The sequence below is a fragment of the Schistocerca serialis genome, chromosome 9, assembly GCF_023864345.2.
Source record: "Schistocerca serialis cubense isolate TAMUIC-IGC-003099 chromosome 9, iqSchSeri2.2, whole genome shotgun sequence".
Taxonomy (NCBI): Eukaryota; Metazoa; Arthropoda; class Insecta; order Orthoptera; family Acrididae; genus Schistocerca; species Schistocerca serialis.
In genome coordinates this window covers 113,758,483-113,782,098 of record NC_064646.1, presented here as the reverse complement: position 1 = coordinate 113,782,098, position 23,616 = coordinate 113,758,483, and the positions used below count along the sequence as shown (strand labels likewise).

Sequence of the window (23,616 nt, the reverse complement as noted above, 5' to 3'; positions counted from 1 at the left end):
ACATACTATTAGGAAACATATTTTCATACCTAGGTTGTTGGCATTACTCCTGTAAACTACAAATTTCTGCAAGAATTGCTAATTTTCACGTAATATGACACTGGAAAGCACCAGGTAGAATACAGACAATGGAACCATTGCATGTAATGAGCAGTCACTTCCTTCTGGAACCACTGAAAGCGGATCTCATCATTGTGTGTGCCTTAAGAATCTGCAATATGCTGTTTGACTAATAACTTCTTAAATCATTGCTTTCTGTAACCTGAATAAATTTTTAGATTTAATGTGAACTTACGAACTTTCTTATTTCTGTTTCAGCTGTGCCACCATTTATTCCATCAGTCAAAGGAGATGATGATACTTCAAATTTCACAGAACTTGAGCCTCCTGTTCAGAAATTGTCAATAGAAGATTTTAAAGTGAAGAAAGAGTTCTCTGGACGAAATTTACCATTCATTGGTTTTTCCTATTCTCATGAAATATCATCAAATGAAAAGTAAGGACGTATTGTCATTGCTTTTATGAGATTGAGTTATTTTTCCTAAGTGTTTACTGTATCTTTGTTGATGTTTTAGAACGGACACTTCTCCACCAAAAAAGACAGAAGACCCTGAGAGTGTGATAAGTAAAAAGAACAAGGAGATAGAGATACTGCGTAAAAAGCTTCTTGAAATGGAGAAACGTAGTGGAGATCTGTAAGTAAACAGTGTTACATACGTATGTAACTGCAGATAGAACTGAAATCTTTACCAATAATTCTTCTTCTTCTTCTATGTATGAGCCACTTTGGACTACTGTTGTTTAAACTGTTTCTTCCACATTTCCATAATCATTTCTCAGTTTTGTCTGTTTTTCTTCTGTGCATGTAGCTCCAGTTCTCTTCTTGGCTTTCTCGCAGAAACCTTTGGAACCTTGCAATTTCTTTTTGTGTGGCAGTTGTTCCTTTTGACCTTGAGTTTACCCATTCATCTACATTCCTTCAGACTTTTATGCAATATTTGTTGTCCACTTTTAATTTACTGAAATATGTGAAGTCTTTTTGTCAGTCTGTTGGGTTGCATTCTTCGGATTTGACCATAGTGAGCTATTCTTCTTTTCCTAATCATGTCTCTAATTTTTGGAATATGTGTGTAAATTACACTATCATGATGTCTTCTATATTGTGATTGCTCCTTAACTGATCTGAAAATTTACCTTATTATTTTTCTTTATGTGATTTCCACAGCTTCCATCATTGCTTTTTTTGTTCAGAGATAAACATTTTGTTGCATATAGTGCTCCTGGATGAATTACTGTAGGGCAGCATCTAAGTTTAACATTGAGAGATACTGATTTTTTTATCATAGTGCATACATCCTCAGTGAAGTAGTACTCCGTTTTCATCTTAATAGCTCTTGCTTTAATGGCTTCTTTCTCCAAAATGTCTTTTTCTCATAAGATTCCATTGCCTTGGGGGCTGTCTTAATTGGGATGTTTCCGGCCATATTTGATGGACATTCAGAGGAGAGGAACTTCCTGTATCAATTACAGTGCTGTACTTTAAAGATTTACAATTACAAACTTGTTTATTTGTAGCACTGTTTCCCTCTCTGGATCATCTTCCTTGTTTCCTTGGACTTTGTCTTCTGTGAAATCTGCCCCATGCTGGAGATAAAATTCATGCTTATCTAGGTTCAACAAGCTACCAAATGAGTTGTCTGCAATTTGGACAATATTAGGAAAAGGATAGATTGCTGCACACCATATAGAGGATACATTGAGCTGCAGACAGGCACAACAAAAAGACTGCTAAACATGTGAGCTTTCAGCCAAAAGGCCTTCTTCTAAAGTAGATAACACACTCACATTCATGCAAGCACAACTCATGCATCGGTGACCGTAAACAGTGGTCATCTGTGTGTGAGTTGTGCTTGCATGAAAATTACATAGAGAGAGAGTGTGTGTGTGTGTGTGTGTGTGTGTGTGTGTGTGTGTGTGTGTGTGTGTGTGTGTGTGTGTGGTTTTTTAAGGTGAGCAGTAATATATCCTTTTTATAATATTATCATTGTTCCCTCCTGGATGCCCACTATTTGATTTTGTCGGCAGTTTATCTTTGACAATTACATTGAGTGTTAACAAAATTGACAGCTCAACATCCGCCCTCTAACAGGCATTTGTGCAGACTCTCCAGTGGAACTTTCTCTCCTTTTTTTTTTTCATCATGTAGGCTGTTGTCAAGGCAGGTAATATTTGATGGAGCACAGTGTGTCTCAGAGGCAGGGGCATAGCTGTGCGGAATAACCACCAAATCGGCAGGTGCTGGAAAGCTTGACCAAAATGCAGAGCCATCCCCTTCTTGCAGAAATACTGCTTCCATCACACTTGTTAACATACACAAACAGTACAAATTCTCCATACAATATGTGTATCGAAAACTTCCTAAAACGACCAATAGAAATAATGTATGTTTGACTAGCTTCATTTGGCAGTACTGTTAACATTGTGCAACTCCTCACTCCACGGAAGTGATATGTTGTACCTCATAATACTGGCCATCCGTTCGGTTTTCACAAAAGAGATTTTTAAGCTTCCTTCTGTAACTACTGCTTTCTGTCTAGTGGCTGTTTCCATTGAGTCTGGAAAAATAGCTAGGTTGTCTGAAAAAGATAGGCGTGTTTACTTGTAGCTTGTCCCTTTTGCAACCAAAGCTAACTCCTTCATTGATTTGGCTTTCTCCTAACAATATTCTACCTTCTCTTATGACTTTTTTGGAACACAGTTAAAAGAGCAGCGGGAGGACCATCTCCCTGTCTGACTCAAGCTTTATCTCAAACCTTTCAGAAATTTAATCTCTAAATTTCACATTAGAACAATGTTTATTAGTGCTTGCTTAAAAATATTATGAAAAGGATAGATTGCTATTCACTGTAAAGATGGCACATTGAGTTGCAGGCAGGCACAACAAAAGACTGTTACACATCTGTTATGCCTGTCTGACACTCAACATGTCATTTTTGTGGTGAGTAGCAATCTATCCTTTTCATGATATTGTTGACATTCCAACAGGTACTTTCCACACTTAAGCATTTTCTTAGTTAGAGATGTGGTTTTATTATTATTTACTTCATTTTATATATATTTTTTGCTCTTATTAGTCAAGCAAGTTTCATTGGTGTGATGGTATCACAAGTAGTATCAATAAAATTTGAATGTTTACAGGATTTTTTCAGAATTTTTCTAGATCATCTGTTGTTTGGACTACAAAAGTCTTTATACAGCTTGTTCATTTTGCAAGTTTAGAAACTTCTTACCAGACTCTTAAGACTATCTTAAATTTTTGAGATCAAATTAACTGCACTGTGGGCACTTGTTTATTTCAAACATATGATTCCTTGTACAGATTAGTCAGAACCTCGTGTCTTCTTCCTTCATACTGTCACAAACATAGAGTGTTCTACAAGATTATTCATTTATCTATAACATACACCAACATTAACGTTGTATTTATAGCTATTATACAACTTGCTTGTCTCGAGCTCTTCCCTTCTCAGAATGTTTCATATTATTTCATGAATATAGCTTCTTCAATAAGATCAATAAATCATATTGTGGTGTCACTGCACAAAATTGTACAGCTCCTTTGCCATTTTTCAATGGTTCCAGCAGATTGTTTGATTAGATTAGCTGTACTTTTCGTTCCAATAGATCCATAGTGAGAGATCCTCCAAGGTGTAGAACATGTCAGACAACAAGTATGCGTAGTAAATATTTATGAAAAAAAAAATGTATACTAATGTACCTTCCACAGAGCCTAAGTGAAACGGTCCTTATGGATGTGAAAAAAGTTTAAAAAATTTTAAGCAATAAGGTGCAGTCAGATGAAAATAAGACTGATAGAAAAAAGTAAATAAACTGTTTGTTGTTTCAAAAGTAATGTCAAGAGTGTTAATACGTTTATCCTATTGTGAGACAAGACAATCAGTGCCTTCATGGAAAAATGTTGGCAGTTGCCTACAGAACCATGATTGTGCCCAGGCATGCACTGCTTCGTCTGAAGGAAATTGCCAGTCACAGATTTCTGTCTCCAGGGCTTCAAAGATATGGAAATTTCATGGGAAGAGGTTGGGACTGTAAGGAGGATGTGTAAGGGCTTCCCAGCAAAACTTCTGCAGCATAGTTGAAGGAACTTCGGCAATATGGGGGCAGACTCACAATGGAATGGCATATTGTATGAATTCATTATATATGTTCATGAAAATTGAAAATTGCAGTCATTTGTACAAAGTTTTGTGTAGCAGTTATTGGACACATGATGCAGAGCCCCTAAATCGATGCAGACTTGCAAAGTAAGTAAGGGGGAAAAGACTTTCTCTTTACAGCGAATGTCTGTAATCCAAGAATCGTAGCAAAGAAACAGAAATGTTTATGATTACAATTTGTCTGGAATACAATAAATGTTTGTTTACATCATTTCTAAAGAAAAATAAAATAAAATAAAATTATTGATGCAAGTTCAATAGTATCTGCTCAGGAAACTCTAAAGTGATCTATGAATGTGTTTATTTGTAACAAATCATTCCTACAAAGAAAATGGTCCCGAGTTTTGAACATTTTGTACAGAAAACCAAGCAGCAAGTGATGGACTTTTTGAAGTAAATATTAATTCACTTGCAAAGGAGGTGGAGTGCAAAAAAATTTGTTCCCTAATTGCCTCCTTTCCATTGGAGCATGGTGAGTTGCTTTCACTTGATGATCAAAATCTATGTTGTCGTTGGTAGACATAATTATGGAGGTCAAAGTTGATAGTATTGTTGTTTGCTGGTTCTTAAATGTGGTATGCTGGCTAGGTGTTAAATGAAATGTGAAAAATGCCCTTGTAAATTTATTGCATCATCATAAATTAACACTTTTATTGCAGCACCAAATACAAATATAGCAATATGTGAGGACTGCTCAAATATTAGATGAATGATATGTTAGAAGGTTTTACATGCTGGGTTACTGGATGGATAGGCTAAAATTTTACTTTAAATCCAATAAATGGTTCTAATTGGGCAAAGGACTACGGTGATACTTCTATTATAATGAATTGAAGGGAGAAAAAGGGATCCTACAAGGTGCTGCCAGAAGCATAGGTTGCTGTATGGAAAGTTTAGTGACAGTCATGGGGAACATGCATTTTGATGTGCAATCCCTACAGTGGAACAGCCCCATGTGTTTGACACATTCAAAACATTTACCAAAACTGAAGATTAAAATCAGCTAAATTGTAGGATGAACCACAGACCATTCACTGCTATTAAAAACTGTCACTGATTATATCAGATGTGCTATATACTTTATTTTTGTTTTTACAGGGATAGAAGTGTACCAGCTCTCGAAGATCGATGCAGGTCTCTCGAAGATGATCTGGCGAAAGTGGAGCTTAAATGTCAAAAGTTGAAAGCTGCCAATGAGGTATAACACTTTGTTATGTACAGAAAACTTGTCTCTGAAGCAAAAAGGCCAACACCACAACACATTTTTGACAGACAAGTGATTTGAAGTGTGAAACCATTTTTGTCCAGCTGTCTTTCATGTGAATAATTGTAGTAACTTCAGCTAATTTGTTGAGGCCCTCAGGTGTTGTCACAAATGATGTCACTGAAACCTGTCAATATTCTACACAAAGTTCACTGCATTGTCATATTTACAAATGAGAAAGCAAAACCTTTGAATAGTGTATAGAAACTCAGGCTCTTGATGAGTCTAACCTGGTGCCTTAAGCACATCATCAGCTGTAAGACCTGTGGTATAAATCTTTACAATAATGGACACACATGCTCTCTGTTAAGACACTAGGGGACCAACTGCCAAAATGTACAGTAGAGAACTAAAACCCTCTTGTTAGAGATATACATGTTTCATGTCTTGATGTGTTACATATTCCTCTTAAACATAAGAAAATAAATTATTGTGTTTTGGGGGTGGTCAAAACAACTGGTGAGCAACTGCTTACAATGGCAAAAGGTCAAAATTGCAGGCAGTAAAATTGTATGCCCAAGACTATTAAAATCACTAAGCAGCAGAGTATGTAGAATATGGAGGGAAGAGGATGGAAGGGCATGACAGGAATCATCAACCACCAGTCAAAGAAATCCTCCTCCCTCCATAAGATGGACAGTGTCTGTGGGTTGTGGTACCAAAACTGTAAGGCAGATGCGGACTCTGGATCAATTTCTACAGCATGTTCCAGGGAGTTTTCTACTTTCGCCATCGTTCTTGTTGGGTGTGGAGAGTTTGCTCTGAGTGGACAAAACAGTGATTCTATCACTTCCTCTGCTTATAGATTAGAATTTCATCTTAGAGGCAACTCAGTTTAAGGAAGTGTATTTAGCTTCAAATAAACTCCTAGTAAGCTATATGCTTTGGAACTAAATTTCTCAAATCCTCCTCCTCTCCAGCTCCTATAAAAATGAGTATGTCAGCCAGATCGAGGTCTCACCCTGACATTGCTCAAAGGGTTGACTCTGACCTGGATCAGGTTGATAAAATGTTATTGTATTAATGGGAGTCGAGTTTAATTTTTGTACTAGTGTGTTGTAGTTTCATTCTTCACAGAGCTCTTAATGAAGTTTGTAAACGCAATTAAATTAACGTACCACTTGCAGTAGTGTCTAACATGATCAGAACAAAAAGTACAGCTGGAAAAAGAAATTACAAATCTGTGTTGTAGAAGATAGTGGATTGATGTCAAACTGTGCAAAACACAACCTGTAAATCATTCTTGCAGTTTCTCTCTCTCTCTCTCTCTCTCTCTCTCTCTCTCTCTCTCTCTCTCTCTCTCTCTCTCTCTCTCTCTCACACACACACACACACACACACACACACACACACACACCTGGGTGTGCAGTCAGAGTAAGAGCTAAAGATTTATGTTTGCTCCATTGTCAGAAAGCTGTGCTTTGGATCCTGAAACTTAGCAAATTTTTCTTACAGATAAAACTAATATCTAGGAACCTGAAAAACTCACAGTTTGCAATAGTTGTTAATTCAACTTCAAAATGTGAAAGTCTGTAATAAATTCTATTTTGTAGTGAATGTATCCGGGTGAACTGTTTCATCAAAGATAGTTCGAAATACCTTCATGTTCTACATATAAATACTGTAAACGTACTCAATTTTTGATTACTGCTATTGCATACCATCAAGCAGAGCCTGATTTTGGAAGATAATGTGTGTAAGAACATGTTTTCAAAACAAAAAGTCCATGAGGACGATGACATACCAGTGCATTCGATGCTCTGGTGCCATGGCAGCTGTGGGCTGTTCAATGGTCTGTATAGGATGCATGTCATTTGATGCAACATAGGACTCAACCATGGGACGTAACATTCTAAAAACCAATAAATGTGTAAGATTGTCTGCTAGCTAAAGCACAAAACTTTAATTTTTTGTGGAGACATTACCATGGCAGTTTTAGATGGAGGATGTTTTGAACTCTAGTTGTGCCAAATACTGGTAATAAATGGAGTCCGAACTGCCTCACTTATGACACTGCTGATTTCGGCAAACATTTAGGAAATCTTTTGTATTAGATCTTGCTTGTTGTTTTCCTTTCTTATTTTGAAATAAGTGGAGGGACTAATCCTGTTGCATCATGGAGTTTGTGTATAATCCTCACAACACCAGAACAGATCAAAGATCCCTGTGGCAGTTCTGCTTTCACAGAAACACAGAACATGGCTGCTGTCCTGGTGGCTTGATTCTAGTTTCTGAAGTTAAAATCTTCTGGATTGTTAGGTTGTCATATTTCTTCTAAACTATAGATGTTTCAACCCTTCTGTTGGAATCTTCTTCAGGATCTTGTTGTGTCCACTGTTGATTGAACACTGTCAGAGACCAATGTTGCATTCTCTTATAAAGTGGCATTATTGAGTAAAATTCTTATGGCTACCATTGGGTAGTCATCGTCATTGGATATTAAGTGAAATGTGCCTGCACTAATACTGAAGAAGGGGTTTTTTGGCTAAATCTCTTAATGAGCCATTTTCATTGGTTAGAAAGGAATTTTTCCTGCACAGTTGCTGGAGGACAGTTATCTGTTGAAATTCCTGCTGCTGCTATTGGTTGACCATCATCGTTGGCTAGAAGTGAAATGGGCAGAGCAGGAAAGGGGCATGTTTGTCCAAAATATTATTGTCTGCAGAGGTGGCTTCCAGGGCAGTTGTACTGCTCACACTCTGCGGCTGGATATTCACTTCCTTGATGGCAGGGTGCCATAAACTGCCTTCTCTCTCTGTTAATTTACTGTTTCTTTTTTGGGGCACTGAATGCTTGAGCAGAATTCTAAGGAAAAACAACATTTGGATCTTTTTCCACAAAACAGATGCATCTGATTGCCTCCACACTGTGTCATTTGTGAAATGATGTGTGGCTGCGGTAAAGCATATATAAGCAAAACGGGAAGAACTGTTAAAGAGTGTATTAAGGAACATGAATACTACATGTGACTAAACATGTGAAATCGGTGATAGCAAAACATCACGAGAACTGTGGCCTTGACATTGATTTCAATAACATACTTGTGTTGGTTAAGGAAACCAACATTTATAGAAGAAAAGTTGGAGAAGCAATTGAAATTTCTAAGAATGCTTGTAACTTCAATAGAGAGGAGGAGTGTATGCTTCAGGCATATTGGCTCCCTGCCATCAAGGAAGTGAATATGCAGCCGTGGCGTGCAAGCAATATAATGTCCTGGAAGCAATCTCCGTGGGCAATAATATTTTGGATAAACATTCCCCCTCTCTTGCTCTGCCCATTCCACTTCTAGCCAATGATGGCAGCCCATCAGTAACAGCAGGAGGAGTTTTAACCAATAAGTCTCCTCCTGCATAAGTGCAGGAAAAATCCCTTTCTAACCGATGACAATGGCTTACCAATGGTAGCCACAAGAATTTTACCCAGTAATTCCACTTCTCCACTGCAAGCATAGGAAAACTCTCCATTATAAGAGAACATGACACCGGTTGCTGACAGTGTTCAGTCAGCTGCAGACACCACAAAATCCCAAAGAAGATCCCAGCAGAGGTATCGAAACATCGATCATTTAGTAGTAGTATGACATGACCTAACAACAGAAGTTTTTAATGTCCATGACAATGGCCACGGAAGCCTACAGCCCTACATAATTCTAGTTTGTTTATGCTTGTGGCTTACTGCCAGTTCGCTCTCTGCATTCTGCCCTAGAGCAACAGGAAAACAAAACCAGTCAGCGTATTTAGACCACCTCAAAAATCTTCCTCTAACGTGCAAATAGTTACCTTCTATTGTATTTCTACACTAACCACCTTGTCAATCCTTTCCATAGTGTCAAGTATGGGTCGCTTGGCTATGACTGGTTGTGAAAGTCCAAAATAAAATTCTACAGATTTTGTAATTATAAAATTGGCTGGGAAAAGAAAAATAAGGTGAGGGGAAAATGGTGCTGCATCTCAACAGAAACAATCATTTGTCAAAAGCTTAAATAGAGCCAAAAGAAGAAAACGAGCAAAGACAGTTTTGGAAAAAAATGAAGCTTTTGCAAGAGCAAATGTTCCAGCCGAAAAGCTCCCCTACCACTTTTTCAAAGTCAATTTTAGAACACTAAGGCTTCATCTTCAGGGACATAGTGTGATGACCTTTTGAAATTTGTATGTGTGAACCTTTATAAACAAAAAAATTTAGATGTAAATTTCACCTAAAATAGATGTGAACTTTGCCAAAAGTTGATGCTACATTTTCATGTTGCTGCTTGTATCCATTTGGAACATTGTGTGATGTGGTTCAAATTCCTGGCGCTTAACACAACTAGTGTAGAGAAGGGTAGTTAGACTGTAGCTGTGAACGTAAAAAATATAACAAAGAGAATCTGTAGTGAACCTCAAAGATTTTTATCCAACATTAATAATTTATTCATTATTTGTACCTGAGCAGCTTAATGCTGGTGTTACTTTTCTGACATCAGAGTGGTACATTCGTTTAATGATTCAGATATGGTAATAGACATTACTGGTAAAATGTAAATAATGTAGGAATATATGTGACAGCTCGCTGAATAGTAGAGTGTTGAGTCATTGACAGGCGCTTGAACAGAATGAAAACTTTGCTAGCTTTCCGAATGTGTGTGCACACAACCTGTATGCCTATATTGTGATGTCTGAATACTCGCACAGACAGTTATAAGGTAATACGAAACCCATATGCATCACTGTAATAACAACTTCATATTTTGAACCCTTTCCTTAGAATTCTGTGAGTGACAGTTATTCTGAGTCATCATTGATCCCCTTTCCCTACTCTTAATGTAATGTTTTGATTGCGCTTTTATTTGTGTGTTATATTTTAGTAGTGAGGCAATTCATATAATCATTTGTTTACAGGCACTAAAAAGAACAACAGATTTGGAGCGTGCAGAGTGGAAGGAAAATGAAATGAAAGCTATTGCCTTGATACGTGACACTAAAGTAAAGTGGCAGAGAGATCAAGAAGAAAAACTTGCTGCACTCAGGAAGCAATTAGAGGCAAGTGCTCTTTATGAAGTACTGCTGACAGAAATTAAATAATGTAATGGGTGTTCGGTTAATCTCTTAAGTCAAATTAATTTAATAATGTTACTGCTAGTAAATAAAAGATAGTTTTCATTTTACTTTAACAATGAGAAAGTCAATGATATTGAAGGAGAAAAATAAAACAATAGAAAATCGAGGATGGAATGTGACAATATTATGAAAAGGAAAGTCTCTACTCACCATCTAGCGGAGATGCTGAGTCACAGATAGGCACAACAAAAAGACCATTGCAAATAAAGCTTTCAGCCATTAAGACCTTCATCAACAATAGAATGGAATGGTTTCAGTTGCCTTAGTCTGCAGTCGTGTGTGCGAGCTACATTTGCACGTTTGTGCGTGCGTGCGTGCGTGTGTGTGTGCGTGTGTGTGTGTGTGTGTGTGTGTGTGTTTGTTTGTTTGTTTGTTTGTTTGTTTGTTTGTTTGTTTGTTTGTTTGTTTGTTTGTTTGTTGATGAAGGCCTTAATGGCAGAAAGCTTTATTTGTGACAGTCTTTTGTTGTGCCTACCTGCAACTTAGCATCTCCGCTATATGGTGAGAGGCAACTTTCCTTTTCATAATATTGTGAAGGAGAAAAATAGTTATTTTGCATTATTTGGTACTGAGAAGAAAGCAAAACACACTAAAGAGCAAAAGGCACTATGAATTGCCTTGTAAATACTATTTAATGTGTTTGTATTTCCATATTTTGTCGAGCAAATAAATACTCTGAAATGTTTGTTGGTACATTCTCAGTTCTTTCACTCCTCAGCAGTGTGGAAAATTCACCATAGAACATTTGTCAAGAACATTCAGTAAGAATTTTAGTTTAGCCATTAGTAAATATTACTACTATTGCTTGTTCCTTTAGTAATGTGTGTGTGATGATTTATTCAACCCATCACCTCCAGTTTTGTAGATCCCAACTTTTTATGGGATAGTATGTATCTCATAATATCACTTCTGCCATTCAGTGCTGGGGGTAAGACACATGACATTATTTCAATATTCTGTCTAGCGTGTGATGTTACCTTCAGTTTCATTGACATCCAGTGTGAATTAGGCTTTACACTGCTTGTTTTCATGAGCCAAACTTGGATGGCAAAAAGTTTACTGTGGTGAAAATTCCTAGCAGATTAAAACTGTGTGCTGGACCAAGACTTGAACTCGGGACCTTTGCCTTTCGCGGGCAAGTGCTCTACCAACTGAGCTACCCAAGCACAACTCACGCCCCGTCCTCACAGCTTTAAGTCCGCCAGTACCTCGTCTCCTACCTTCCAAACTTCACAGAAGCTCTCCTTCTTCGAGGAGTGCTTGGGTAGCTCAGTCGGTAGAGCACTTGCCCGCGAAAGGCAAAGGTCCCGAGTTCGAGTCTCGGTTCGGCACACAGTTTTAATCTGCCAGGAAGTTTCATATCAGCGCACACTCCGCTGTAGAGTGAAAATTTCATTCTAGTTTACTGTGGTGGTTTTTTTTTGTGTGTGTGTGTGTGGGGGGGGGGGGGGGGGGTGTTGCAATAGGATTGGAAGACAGAATGTGTAAGGGAATGGTGGAAAATCATATCGAGAAAGGAGGAAAAAAGATAGGAAGAGAAGTTGGAAGAATGTTAGAGGAAAAGTGCACAACAAATGAGAAGTAATTTGAATTTATTGTTAATTTCTGGTGAAGACTAGTGATACATTCAGTTTAGTAATAAAATGATTTGATATTTCTGTAATTGCTTAGTCCCCTCTCCTCTTCTCTCTGTAGTTGACAGAAGCTGTTGATAATATTGTTTACATTGATTTTGCTTCACAGATTTGATAAATCTTTGGAAGAACCCAAACCTGCCATATAATTTATTTTTAATTGTGTGACTGGCTTGTCAGAGACCTTTTTCTAGTACAAATTTTTGGTAGTAGCAGGTGTTACATATGTGCATCACAAAACAAATGCTGCAATATATTATTTATAAAAAGTATTTTATTATGCAGAGGTACAATTGAAAATAAATTATACAGCAGCTTCATGTGTTACAGTATGTCATTTCTGAAAAATGGTGATAATATAACCAGTCTCTTCAATTGTTGTTTATATTGTTGGTCTGGCTGGAGTTAAGGCACCGGACTTCAGTTTTGGAGGAACTCTCCTCTGATTCACATGTGACAATCCGTTTTTCAGTTTATCTGTGGTTATCTTGTCACTCAAGGCAAATGCTCAGATCACTTCTTCAAAACATGCTCCGTTTTGTGACATCGCTTATGAATTTCACATTACTAAGCAAAATGAAATGCCTGTCCTATAGCAGAGATTGGTAAATTCAATAACATTTGTACAGACATTGTATCGAACATCTTTAAAAAAAATTTGTAAACTCGTGAATGATTTTTATATATAATTGACGTGGAAACCTTTTGCCGTTCCCCCACCCCTCCCCCCAAAACAAAAGACCGTGGCTAATTTTCTACTCAAAACTTGTGTAATCCAAGCTCATGCTGTGGCTGATGACCTGTAGTCCAGTCAATGAGTGCTCAAAGAGTGCATTTTTAAGGCCCTCATAAATAGTCAAACATTTTGTTTAACTTAATTATGCTTGTCAAATATTTGACCGTGTGTGGTGCTGTTTGACGTGTCTGTCAAGCATAGATCACGTTTGTGAGAAATTTTGAGCAACACCAAGTTTGACAAGATGGCAGACATTGTTTGTGTCAATGTTTCACCACATACGTTTAGTGAAAAATTCTTTTCTTGCAATTTATGTCACTGTATTAAGAGTCCCCACAACTATGGAAAATGTTATAAACTGTAAAAACAAAATAGCACTGACAATTACCAAAAGTGTGACAATATCACGTCTTTTCCAGCCATATTTTATGCATGAAGAGATTATAAACAAAATCAATATTTTACGTGGGAAAAATATATCTAAAAACAAAGATGATGTGACATACCAAACGAAAGTGCTGGCATGTCGATAGACGTTGAATTTTGTGTGTATGTTTGTTTGTGTGTCTATCAACATGCCAGCGCTTTCGTTTGGTAAGTCACATCATCTTTGTTTTTAGATAAATCAATATTTTATACATACAGTAACATACAAGCCGTAGTGGAATGAAATAAAACAAATCAAAGTTCTCCAGCTCTTCCTCAGATGATGTGAGTTCTAGTTACGTTCCAATGTTGTGGTATTTTAATGAACTGTCATTATAGGAATAAGTAGAAGAGAATATTTTGAAAGTGGGTGCGAAGTAACGCTAAACAAGTTATTAAACGTTTCACTGTCTATCTGCAGAAAGTTGATGTAATCATCAGGTTCTGAGTATAACATTTCCATTAACAGGTTGTCAGTTGTATATTTCTCTCTCATTTTAAACTATTCCCTCGACTACCAACATGTTTTTTTCTTCTTTAAACACAGTGCCGGAAGAGTTAGTGTCGCTGTTGTTATAGTCATTGTCGTCTTCAGTCCAAAAACTGGTTTGCTGGCGCTCTCCATGCTATTAAAAACGCTTTAACTGCATTTGTAGCCATTCCAACTAGTGCCAAAATACAGTACCCCTTAAAAGCGCCTGCTTCAAAAGTAAAGTTAAAGTGACAAGCTTTCTTGGCAAGTATATGGGCTTGTTTGAGGCATCCGTGGCTAGACAAGACTGATAGAGAAGTTTGCTCTTTTGGGAGAGTCTTAATAAGTAGAGCCTTAACAAGTTTTGAAAAGTTTAATTATCCGTTCGAAAAAGTGGATGTAATCTTCGGGTTCTGAGAGTGATATTTTCTTTAGCAGATTGTCATGGGTAAGTCTCACTTTAAGCTATTCCCCAGACCAGAGAATTGTTTTCTTCTTCTTCTTCTTCTTCAAACACAGCCAGGACTGCTTTGTCTGCATTTGTGGCTGCTGTCACTGACAAAATACGTACAAACGTGAACAATGTCTGCTTCCAAGTGAGGTTTACACACATTTTACATTTGCTTACATGCTTCATATGGTCGCAAGTAATCAAGGATTCTGCAGCTGAGTAAGCAAGCACATAAGTGCGAGGTCTTTGAATTACATTCCCATGTAATTATAACCATTTATGAATGTAAACCAAGTAAGTTTTGCAGTAGACACATTGAAAAAAAACCATGCATGTGCAAAGATTTGGGTGTATGTTGCAATAATTATTGTTTTACCGTTTTCTTTTATCATCTTGATTCATGCAGTGCTCCTTGGGTTGCACGTTATACTTGTTGCAAATGTTTGTACAATAATGTAATTAAAATGACTACACTGATTTGACTGGAAGTTCTTGTGCACCTTGTTTTGTTTACAGTCTCCTAACGAACCTTTTTTTCTTCGTTCTTCAGGACAAAAGTTATTAAAGTAATGAATTAATCATTCAGTATTGATAATTGGCACAACCATAATAACTCTGTTGTTAAAATCAGGTGGGAATGAGATGAGAGAAGCACCAGCAGGGAGATTCGATCTACTGACCTGGTGCTTCTGAACCTAAGTGCTTAAACACTCAGTTGCGGACTCGTTGAGTACTGATGACTGTACAAAATATACACTCCTGGAAATTGAAATAAGAACACCCTTAATTCATTGTCCCAGGAAGGGGAAACTTTATTGACACATTCCTGGGGTCAGATACATCACATGATCACACTGACAGAACCACAGGCACATAGACACAGGCAACAGAGCATGCACAATGTCGGCACTAGTACAGTGTATATCCACCTTTCGCAGCAATGCAGGCTGCTATTCGCCCATGGAGACGATCGTAGAGATGCTGGATGTAGTCCTGTGGAACGGCTTGCCATGCCATTTCCACCTGGCGCCTCAGTTGGACAAGCGTTCGTGCCGGACGTGCAGACCGCGTGAGACGACGCTTCATCCAGTCCCAAACATGCTCAATGGGGGACAGATCCGGAGATCTTGCTGGCCAGGGTAGTTGACTTGCACCTCCTAGAGCACGTTGGGTAGCAAGGGATACATGCGGACGTGCATTGTCCTGTTGGAACAGCAAGTTCCCTTGCCGGTCTAGGAATGGTAGAACGATGGGTTCGATGACGGTTTGGATGTACAGTGCACTATTCAGTGTCCCCTCGACGATCACCAGTGGTGTACGGCCAGTGTAGGAGATCGCTCCCCACACCATGATGCCGGGTGTTGGCCCTGTGTGCCTCGGTCGTATGCAGTCCTGATTGTGGCGCTCACCTGCACGGCGCCAAACACGCATACGACCATCATTGGCACCAAGGCAGAAGCGACTCTCATCGCTGAAGACGACACGTCTCCATTCGTCCCTCCATTCACGCCTGTCGCGACACCGCTGGAGGCGGGCTGCACAATGTTGGGGCGTGAGCGGAAGACGGCCTAACGGTGTGCGGGACCGTAGCCCAGCTTCATGGAGACGGTTGCGAATGGTCCTCGCCGATACCCCAGGAGCAACAGTGTCCCTAATTTGCTGGGAAGTGGCGGTGCGGTCCCCTACGGCACTGCGTAGGATCCTACGGTCTTGGCGTGCATCTGTGCGTCGCTGCGGTCCGGTCCCAGGTCGACGGGCACGTGCACCTTCCGCCGACCACTGGCGACAACATCGATGTACTGTGGAGACCTCACGCCCCACGTGTTGAGCAATTCGGCGGTACGTCCACCCGGCCTCCCGCATGCCCACTATACGCCCTCGCTCAAAGTCCGTCAACTGCACATACGGTTCACGTCCACGCTGTCGCGGCATGCTACCAGTGTTAAAGACTGCAATGGAGCTCCGTATGCCACGGCAAACTGGCTGACACTGACGGCGGCGGTGCACAAATGCTGCGCAGCTAGCGCCATTCGACGGCCAACACCGCGGTTCCTGGTGTGTCCGCTGTGCCGTGCGTGTGATCATTGCTTGTACAGCCCTCTTGCAGTGTTCAGAGCAAGTATGGTGGGTCTGACACACTGGTGTCAATGTGTTCTTTTTTCCATTTCCAGGAGTGTATAAGCACGCGTAAAATTTTCTCAAATGGTTGAGAGGTATGTTTTCTTATTTACAACTGTTTAAATACTAATTGTGCACTACGCATCCTGTCAATATGAATCAAATCAGTGAGAAAAGTTGATACGGTCCCCTTGTCAGACTTTTGACATCAACTGAGGAGCTACTTCACCGAGTAGCAGCGGTTCCAAATCACGAAAACTGACAACGCTCAGGGGAGCGGTGTGCTGACCCTGTGCCCATGATGCCATTGGCAGAGGATGACACAGTGGTCACCTGGTACCGGTTCACCAGCCAGAATCTGTGGGTGGAATTTGTTTTTTATGCTAAGTTATCAAAAGTATCCAGACGCCCTTCCGTAATGCAATATTGACCACTAGATGTCACAAGAAGTGTCCCAGCTAGTGTAAAAGGAAGGGTTGTCAGTAGAGAATCAGTAACAGCCCGGAGGGTTGGTCAGGAGCGCTCCAATGACTTTGAATGTCACCTGATTAACAAATCCTTCAGGGACACTTCAATGCTTTTAAAGCTATTCAGGTCAATAGTTGGTGATTGTGAAGTGGAAATGCAAATGAATAGCCACAGCTAAACTGAGACCAATTGGATCTCATGTACTGATGGACAAAACCCATTGAGCATTGCAGTGGGTGGTTGCTGAAAGTGACATGAGATCAGTGGAAGAAATCGTGAGTTTCAAAATGCTACCAGCAGTCTGGCTAACACTACCATGATGACTGTGAATAGGGAGTTAAATAGAATGAAGTACAATGGTAAGCAGCTACTCATATGCCACATATTTCTGTAGTCAGTGCTAAGCAATGGTTGGGATGGCGTAAAGAACAGTGCCATTGGATAGTGGATGTCACGAAACAAGTGATTTGTAGTGATGACTCACTCTATACCCTATTGCAGTGCAATGAAACAATTTGGGTTTGACAGATTCCTAGAGAATGTTATCTGCCATCATGTGTAGCAGCAACAATGAAGTAAGGAGAAGTTGATGGTATGTTATGGGGGTGTTTTCTGTGATTATGGTGTGGTCCTCTTATTGCAGTTAAGAAAATGTTAAATGCAGAATGATATGAACACACTGTACAGCATTGTGCACTGGGTACAGTAAAGGAACAGCTCAGAAATGATTGTGTGTCAGGATCACAATGTACCGGGTGTGAGTCAGAGGTTTGTGGACAATAATGTTTCTGAAATGGACTGGGCAGCCTATAGTCCTGACCTAATCCCAATGGGACACCTTTGGGATGAGTTAGAATGTTGACTTCACTCTAGACCCTAGCATCAAACAGCACCACCTTTGGTTTTGCCTCTTGAGGAAGAATTCCTCCACAGACAGATACCTCACAAAAAGTGTCCCCAAAAGTAATCAAGCAGTCATAAAGATGAAGGATGGATACAGTCCATGTGAATTTCCACTAATCGGTAGCTGGATACTTTTGATTCAGACAGTGTATACTTAATGTCTAAAGGGAGAAATGCCACAAAATATTATTTCATGTAACTTTATTGAGTAAAAGTGCACACAGTATGTTAATAGTAGCAATCATTTACAGTGCTTATCCTTTTGACTGTCATCTGTTGACTCTAGTGAGCCTGGACCAGAGTAGTTGCAAATTATTGACTGATAAAGAAAAAACACCGTAATTCTCTCCCATGTGCATGTATCTACATCTACATCCATACTCCGCAAGCCACCTGACGGTGTGCGGTGGAGGGTACCTTGAGTATCTCTATCGGTTCTCCCTTCTATTCCAGTCTCGTATTGTTCGTGGAAAGAAGGATTGTCGGTATGCTTCTGTGTGGGCTCTAATCTCTCTGATTTTATCCTCATGGTCTCTTCGCGAGATATACGTAGGAGGGAGCAATACACTGCTTGACTCTTCGGTGAAGGTATGTTCTTGAAACTTCAACAAAAGCCCGTACCAGGCTACTCAGAGTCTCTCCTGCAGAGTCTTCCACTGGAGTTTATCTATCATCTCCGTAAGGCTTTCGCGATTACTAAATGATCCTGTAACGAAGCGCGCTGCTCTCCATTGGATCTTCTCTATCTCTTGTATCAACCCTATCTGGTACGGATCCCACACTGCTGAGCAGTATTCAAGCAGTGGGCGAACAAGTGTACTGTAACCTACTTCCTTTGTTTTTGGATTGCATTTCCTTAGGATTCTTCCAATGAATCTCAGTCTGGCATCTGCTTTACCAACGATTAACTTTATATGATCATTCCATTTTAAATCACTCCTAATGCATACTCCCAGATAATTTATGGAATTAACTGCTTCCAGTTGCTGACCTGCTATATTGTAGCTAAATGATAAGGGATCTATCTTTCTATGTATTCACAGCTCATTACACTTGTCTACATTGAGATTCAATTGCCACTCCCTGCACCATGCGTCAATTCACTGCAGATCCTCCTGCATTTCAGTACAATTTTCCATTGTTTACAACCTCTCGATATACCACAGCATCATCCGCAAAAAGCCTCAGTGAACTTCCGATGTCATCCACAAGGTCATTTATGCATATTGTGAATAGCAACGGTCCTAAGACATTCCCCTGCGGCACACCTGAAATCACTCTTACTTCGGAAGACTTCTCTCCATTGAGAATGGCATGTTGCGTTCTGTTATCTAGGAACTCTTCAATCCAATCACACAATTGGTCTGATAGTCCATATGCTCTTACTTTGTTCATTAAACGACTGTGGGGAATTGTATCGAACGCCTTGCAGAATTCAAGAAGCATGGCATCTACCTGCGAATCCGTGTCTATGGCCCTCTGAGTCTCGTGGTTGAATAGCGCGAGCTGGGTTTCACACGATCGTCTTTTTCGAAACCCATGCTGATTCCTACAGAGCGGATTTCTAGTCTCCGGAAAAGTCATTATACTCGAACATAAAATGTGTTCCAAAATTCGACAACTGATCGATGTTAGAGCTATAGGTCTATAGTTCTGCACATCTGTTCAACGTCCCTTATTGAAAACGGGGATGACCTGTGCCATTTTCCAATCCTTTGGAACGCTACACTCTTCTAGAGACCTACGGTACACCTCTTCAAGAAGGGGGAAAGTTCCTTCGCGTACTCTGTGTAAAATCGAACTGGTATCCCATCAGGTCCAGCGGCCTTTCCTCTTTTGAGCGATTTTAATTGTTTCTCTGTCATCTATTTCGATATCTACAGTGCAGTCTTCCTCTGTGAAACAGCTTTGGAAAAAGACATTTAGTATTTCGGCCTTTAGTCTGTCATCCTGTTTCAGTACCATTTTGGTCACAGAGTGTCTGGACATTTTGTTTTGATCCACCTACCGCTTTGACATAAGACCAAAATTTCTTAGGATTTTCTGCCAAGTCAGTATATAGAACTTTACTTTCGAATTCATTGAACGCCTCTCGCATAGCCCTCCTCACACTACATTTCGCTTCGCGTAATTTTTGTTTGTTTGCAAAGCTTTGGCTATGTTTATGTTTGCTCACTGTTTCTTGTGGCCAGTTGTGATAAGACTTTGGCTGTGTGCTGATCTACTTTCAGGATAAAGAGGAATATATTACAGAGCTGTGCACCCAGAACAATGTGCTGACAAGCCAACTGGATCGCCTCACTGTTCAGGTGGAGAAGAATGAAGGAGAACTGCATGCACTGCAGAATGCATTACAGAAAAGTCAAAGCAATGTGACAGAGGTGAGAAAAGTATTATATTATTGTAGTTTTGTAGAGAGTAAACAGAGGCAACATGTAATGTAACTGTAAATGGATAGAAAATCTACTCACCAAGCAGCAGCAGCAGCAGGAGAACACATACGCAAAAAGGTTTAACTTTGACAAGCTTTTAGCGCCAATGGTTCCTTCTTCTGGCACAAGAGTTGAAGGGGAAGGAAGAGAGGCGAAGGAAAAGGACTGGAGAGGTTTGTGAAAAGGGTTGCAGTTGAAAAAAGTGCTCCAGAACCCAGGGTCAGACCAAGGTTTCAGATTTCTAATGTTGGTCTCTCCATCAAAGTGAATGAATGTGCTCTGGCTTTAAGAGTTTCTCTTACCAATGTTTGTTTTGCACATTGGTCAGAGCCAGACTACTTGCAAATATTGTCACTAAATCTTACCATTTTATTTAGAATCTTGTCATTTCTTGGAAATAGTTTCATGACCTTTGTAAAGATTATGACTAGTATTAATTTCTGGTTGCTGTGTCACTTACAGTCGTATGACTGTCTTTCAGGGGGACAAGAATCGGATAGATTCAGAATAAAAGTGGAGGGGGGGGGGGATACCACCCTGAAGTAACCCCTTTCCACCTGGATAATCTGTGACTGTAAATGTTAATGTCCTTGATTTATGCAGTTTGGTGTTCGTGTTCCATGCTGTAATAATAAAACTGTAGCAATTTTGGGTGTGCTTTATAGATTGACATTTCGGTATCCAGTACTGTGGTACATCATAATATATGTCTTTCTGTGATGTGTCTGTGTCATATTTAGAGTCTGCATGTGTTGTGGAACATTCTATGATATTTTATTGAGAAGTAACCTCTATATCCATACTATGCTACTTAAACTATTATTCTGTGTCACTGTTTAATAGTATTGCTGTATATACTTGTAAGTTTTATTTCCAGCACCCACTGCAATAACTCTGTACCTCATTGGATAGGCAGGTAATAGTAGATCTGTAATTCTTAGATATTCTGATGTCCCAACTTTCGTGAAGAAGATACATCACACCAGGTCAGCCATGCAGGGAGTCCTGTATTCGTGCTCAAAACAAAGTTCACTGCTCACATTAAGTACAGTTGCACAGGAGTCAGCTTTTTACTCCAAAAACCATTTTTTCCTCACAGGAGGTTTCTGGTAATTCTTTTATTGCTGTCTGTGTATCAGCATTAGTGATCTTGTCTGTGGTGCCCAGGAAATTGATATTTCTAATTGCATTTTGTTCTTTAGCCATTGAGCCTCTCTGTTGAAGCTATGTATTCTCCTAAATATTTCCTCAGTGTGACTCTACCTCTTTGATACAAGGTAGTTGAGCTATCTCTGACTGAACATCACAAAGAGATTGATAGAATTTTTTTCAAGTTATATCCAGAAAACTTAATCTGATTGTGGAAATTTTGGTCCTCCGTGTATCTCTTTAATTCTCAATGCACAAGCTAGTATTTCAGTGACAATATCACAAGAATTAGTTGTTATAACTTCACACTTGGTTCACTGTCCTGAATTTTAAATGAAATTGTATGATTGTCTTGTCCCTTCTGCCAAGAGGAATATGTATTTACTTACAGTAGTGATATACGATGTTTGGAACATGAATAGTGGAAACTATTTATTCACAACTGATACAAAAGAGTTACATGATTGCACCTGTTACTGTTGACTGATGACCAGAGATGTTAACTCCCGTAGTGCTCAGAGCCATTTAGTATTACTGTTCGTTTTTGGAGCATCACCTGCGACCAGCTTTGCCAAAGAAGCGGCGACACTTTCTGCACAACCCACCCATCATTTTGCACGACAATGTGCGGGCGCATACAGCGCAAGCTGTGGCTGTTCTGTTCAGTCGATGGGACTGGGAAGTACTGTACCATCCACCATACTCATCCTTGTGACTTTGATTTGATTCCGAAGATGAAGGAACCACTTCGTGGCATTTGGTTCAGAACTGTTCCAGAGGTTTGACTGACAGTAGACTGCTCCATTTGCACCATCAGCAGAACAGGCTGTGCTAACGGTATACTACACCTTGCACATATATGATGATCCTCTTCAATCAAGGTAGTTCTGGATTCCTTTCTACACGGTTTCTTTGATGGAGAGCGGTTTCTATTTTCCATAAACTCTGGTCAATTACTACAGATCATGTAGTTTTTAAACTGTTGTTAATGTAGTATTTAAAGGTTCTTCTTCTTGCAAGAATGCATCTAGTGCACAATTAGATTAGATGTAATTTTCGTTCCGTAGTGTGGAGATCATTCGGGGTGTAATCATGTCGGAAAAACGAGAATAACAAATATTTATGAAGAAAATCAAATATGCTAGTGTACCTTCCACAGATTCCAATTTAAATGGTTGTCATGGATGTGGAATAAGTAGAAAAGAACAATCTTAAACATATTTTCATTTAAAAGGTACTAAATAACTTGTCAGAAAAGGTGTGAATGTTCAGTACACTAAGGTGCATATGACAGCCGTTTGGCTATTGTCACCATGCATTATCAAATAGAAAACCATTTTGCAACACTTACATACAATGATCACATTACTTCAATGGGTTTGTACAGAAGAAAGATTGTATATAATACTAGCATTATTTGATATTATTGATAGCTGAATTAAAATTAGTTGACACTTCCTGGATTCTATTTTGTATTTCATCACACGCACACACGCGCGCGCGCACACACACACACACACACACACACACACACACACACACACACACACACACACACACACACACACAACAAACAATGCCAACGAAATACCAACACTTCATACACACCACTAACCAAACACTGCTGGATTCTTCTGCACAAGACACGATTCAGCATCACATATACAGTTGTTATAATCACAGAGATCAGCTTACATTAGATAAACTTCACATGACATTGTGTAAAGCCAAATTTTTGAACGTTGCAAGTAATTGTTGTGACTGGGTCACCAGACTCATAAATATGACTACCTTCCATAGTGTGATGGTGTAGTGCAGTAGTTCGATTTTTTTTATGGGAAAAATTATATATAAAAACAAAGATGAGGTGACTTACCGAACGAAAGCGCTGGCAGGTCGATAGACACACAAACATACACACAAAATTCAAGCTTTCGCAACAAACTGTTGCCTCATCAGGAAAGAGGGAAGGAGAGGGGAAGACGAAAGGAAGTGGGTTTTAAGGGAGAGGGTAAGGAGTCATTCCAATCCCGGGAGCGGAAAGACTTACCTTAGGGGGAAAAAAGGACCTGTTTGAATTTTGTGTGTATGTTTGTGTTTGTTTGTGTGTCTATCGACCTGCCAGCGCTTTCGTTCGGTAAGTCACCTCATCTTTGTTTTTTATATATAGTGCTGGCAGGTCGATAGAAACACAAACAGACACAGACATACATACACACAAAATTCAAA

The 23,616-nt window shown here is 39.5% G+C and overlaps 1 protein-coding gene across 1 annotated transcript in view; it reads left to right on the top strand.

Moving 5' to 3' along the window:
* Positions 1 to 23,616, top strand: part of LOC126418654 (citron rho-interacting kinase) — a 227,854-nt gene that overhangs the window by 33,723 nt on the left and 170,515 nt on the right. Inside the window, 5 exon segments of the mRNA XM_050085532.1 lie at positions 319 to 496; positions 576 to 695; positions 5,337 to 5,436; positions 10,380 to 10,520; positions 20,038 to 20,187. Of these exon segments, the coding sequence (XP_049941489.1) occupies positions 319 to 496; positions 576 to 695; positions 5,337 to 5,436; positions 10,380 to 10,520; positions 20,038 to 20,187 (689 nt within the window).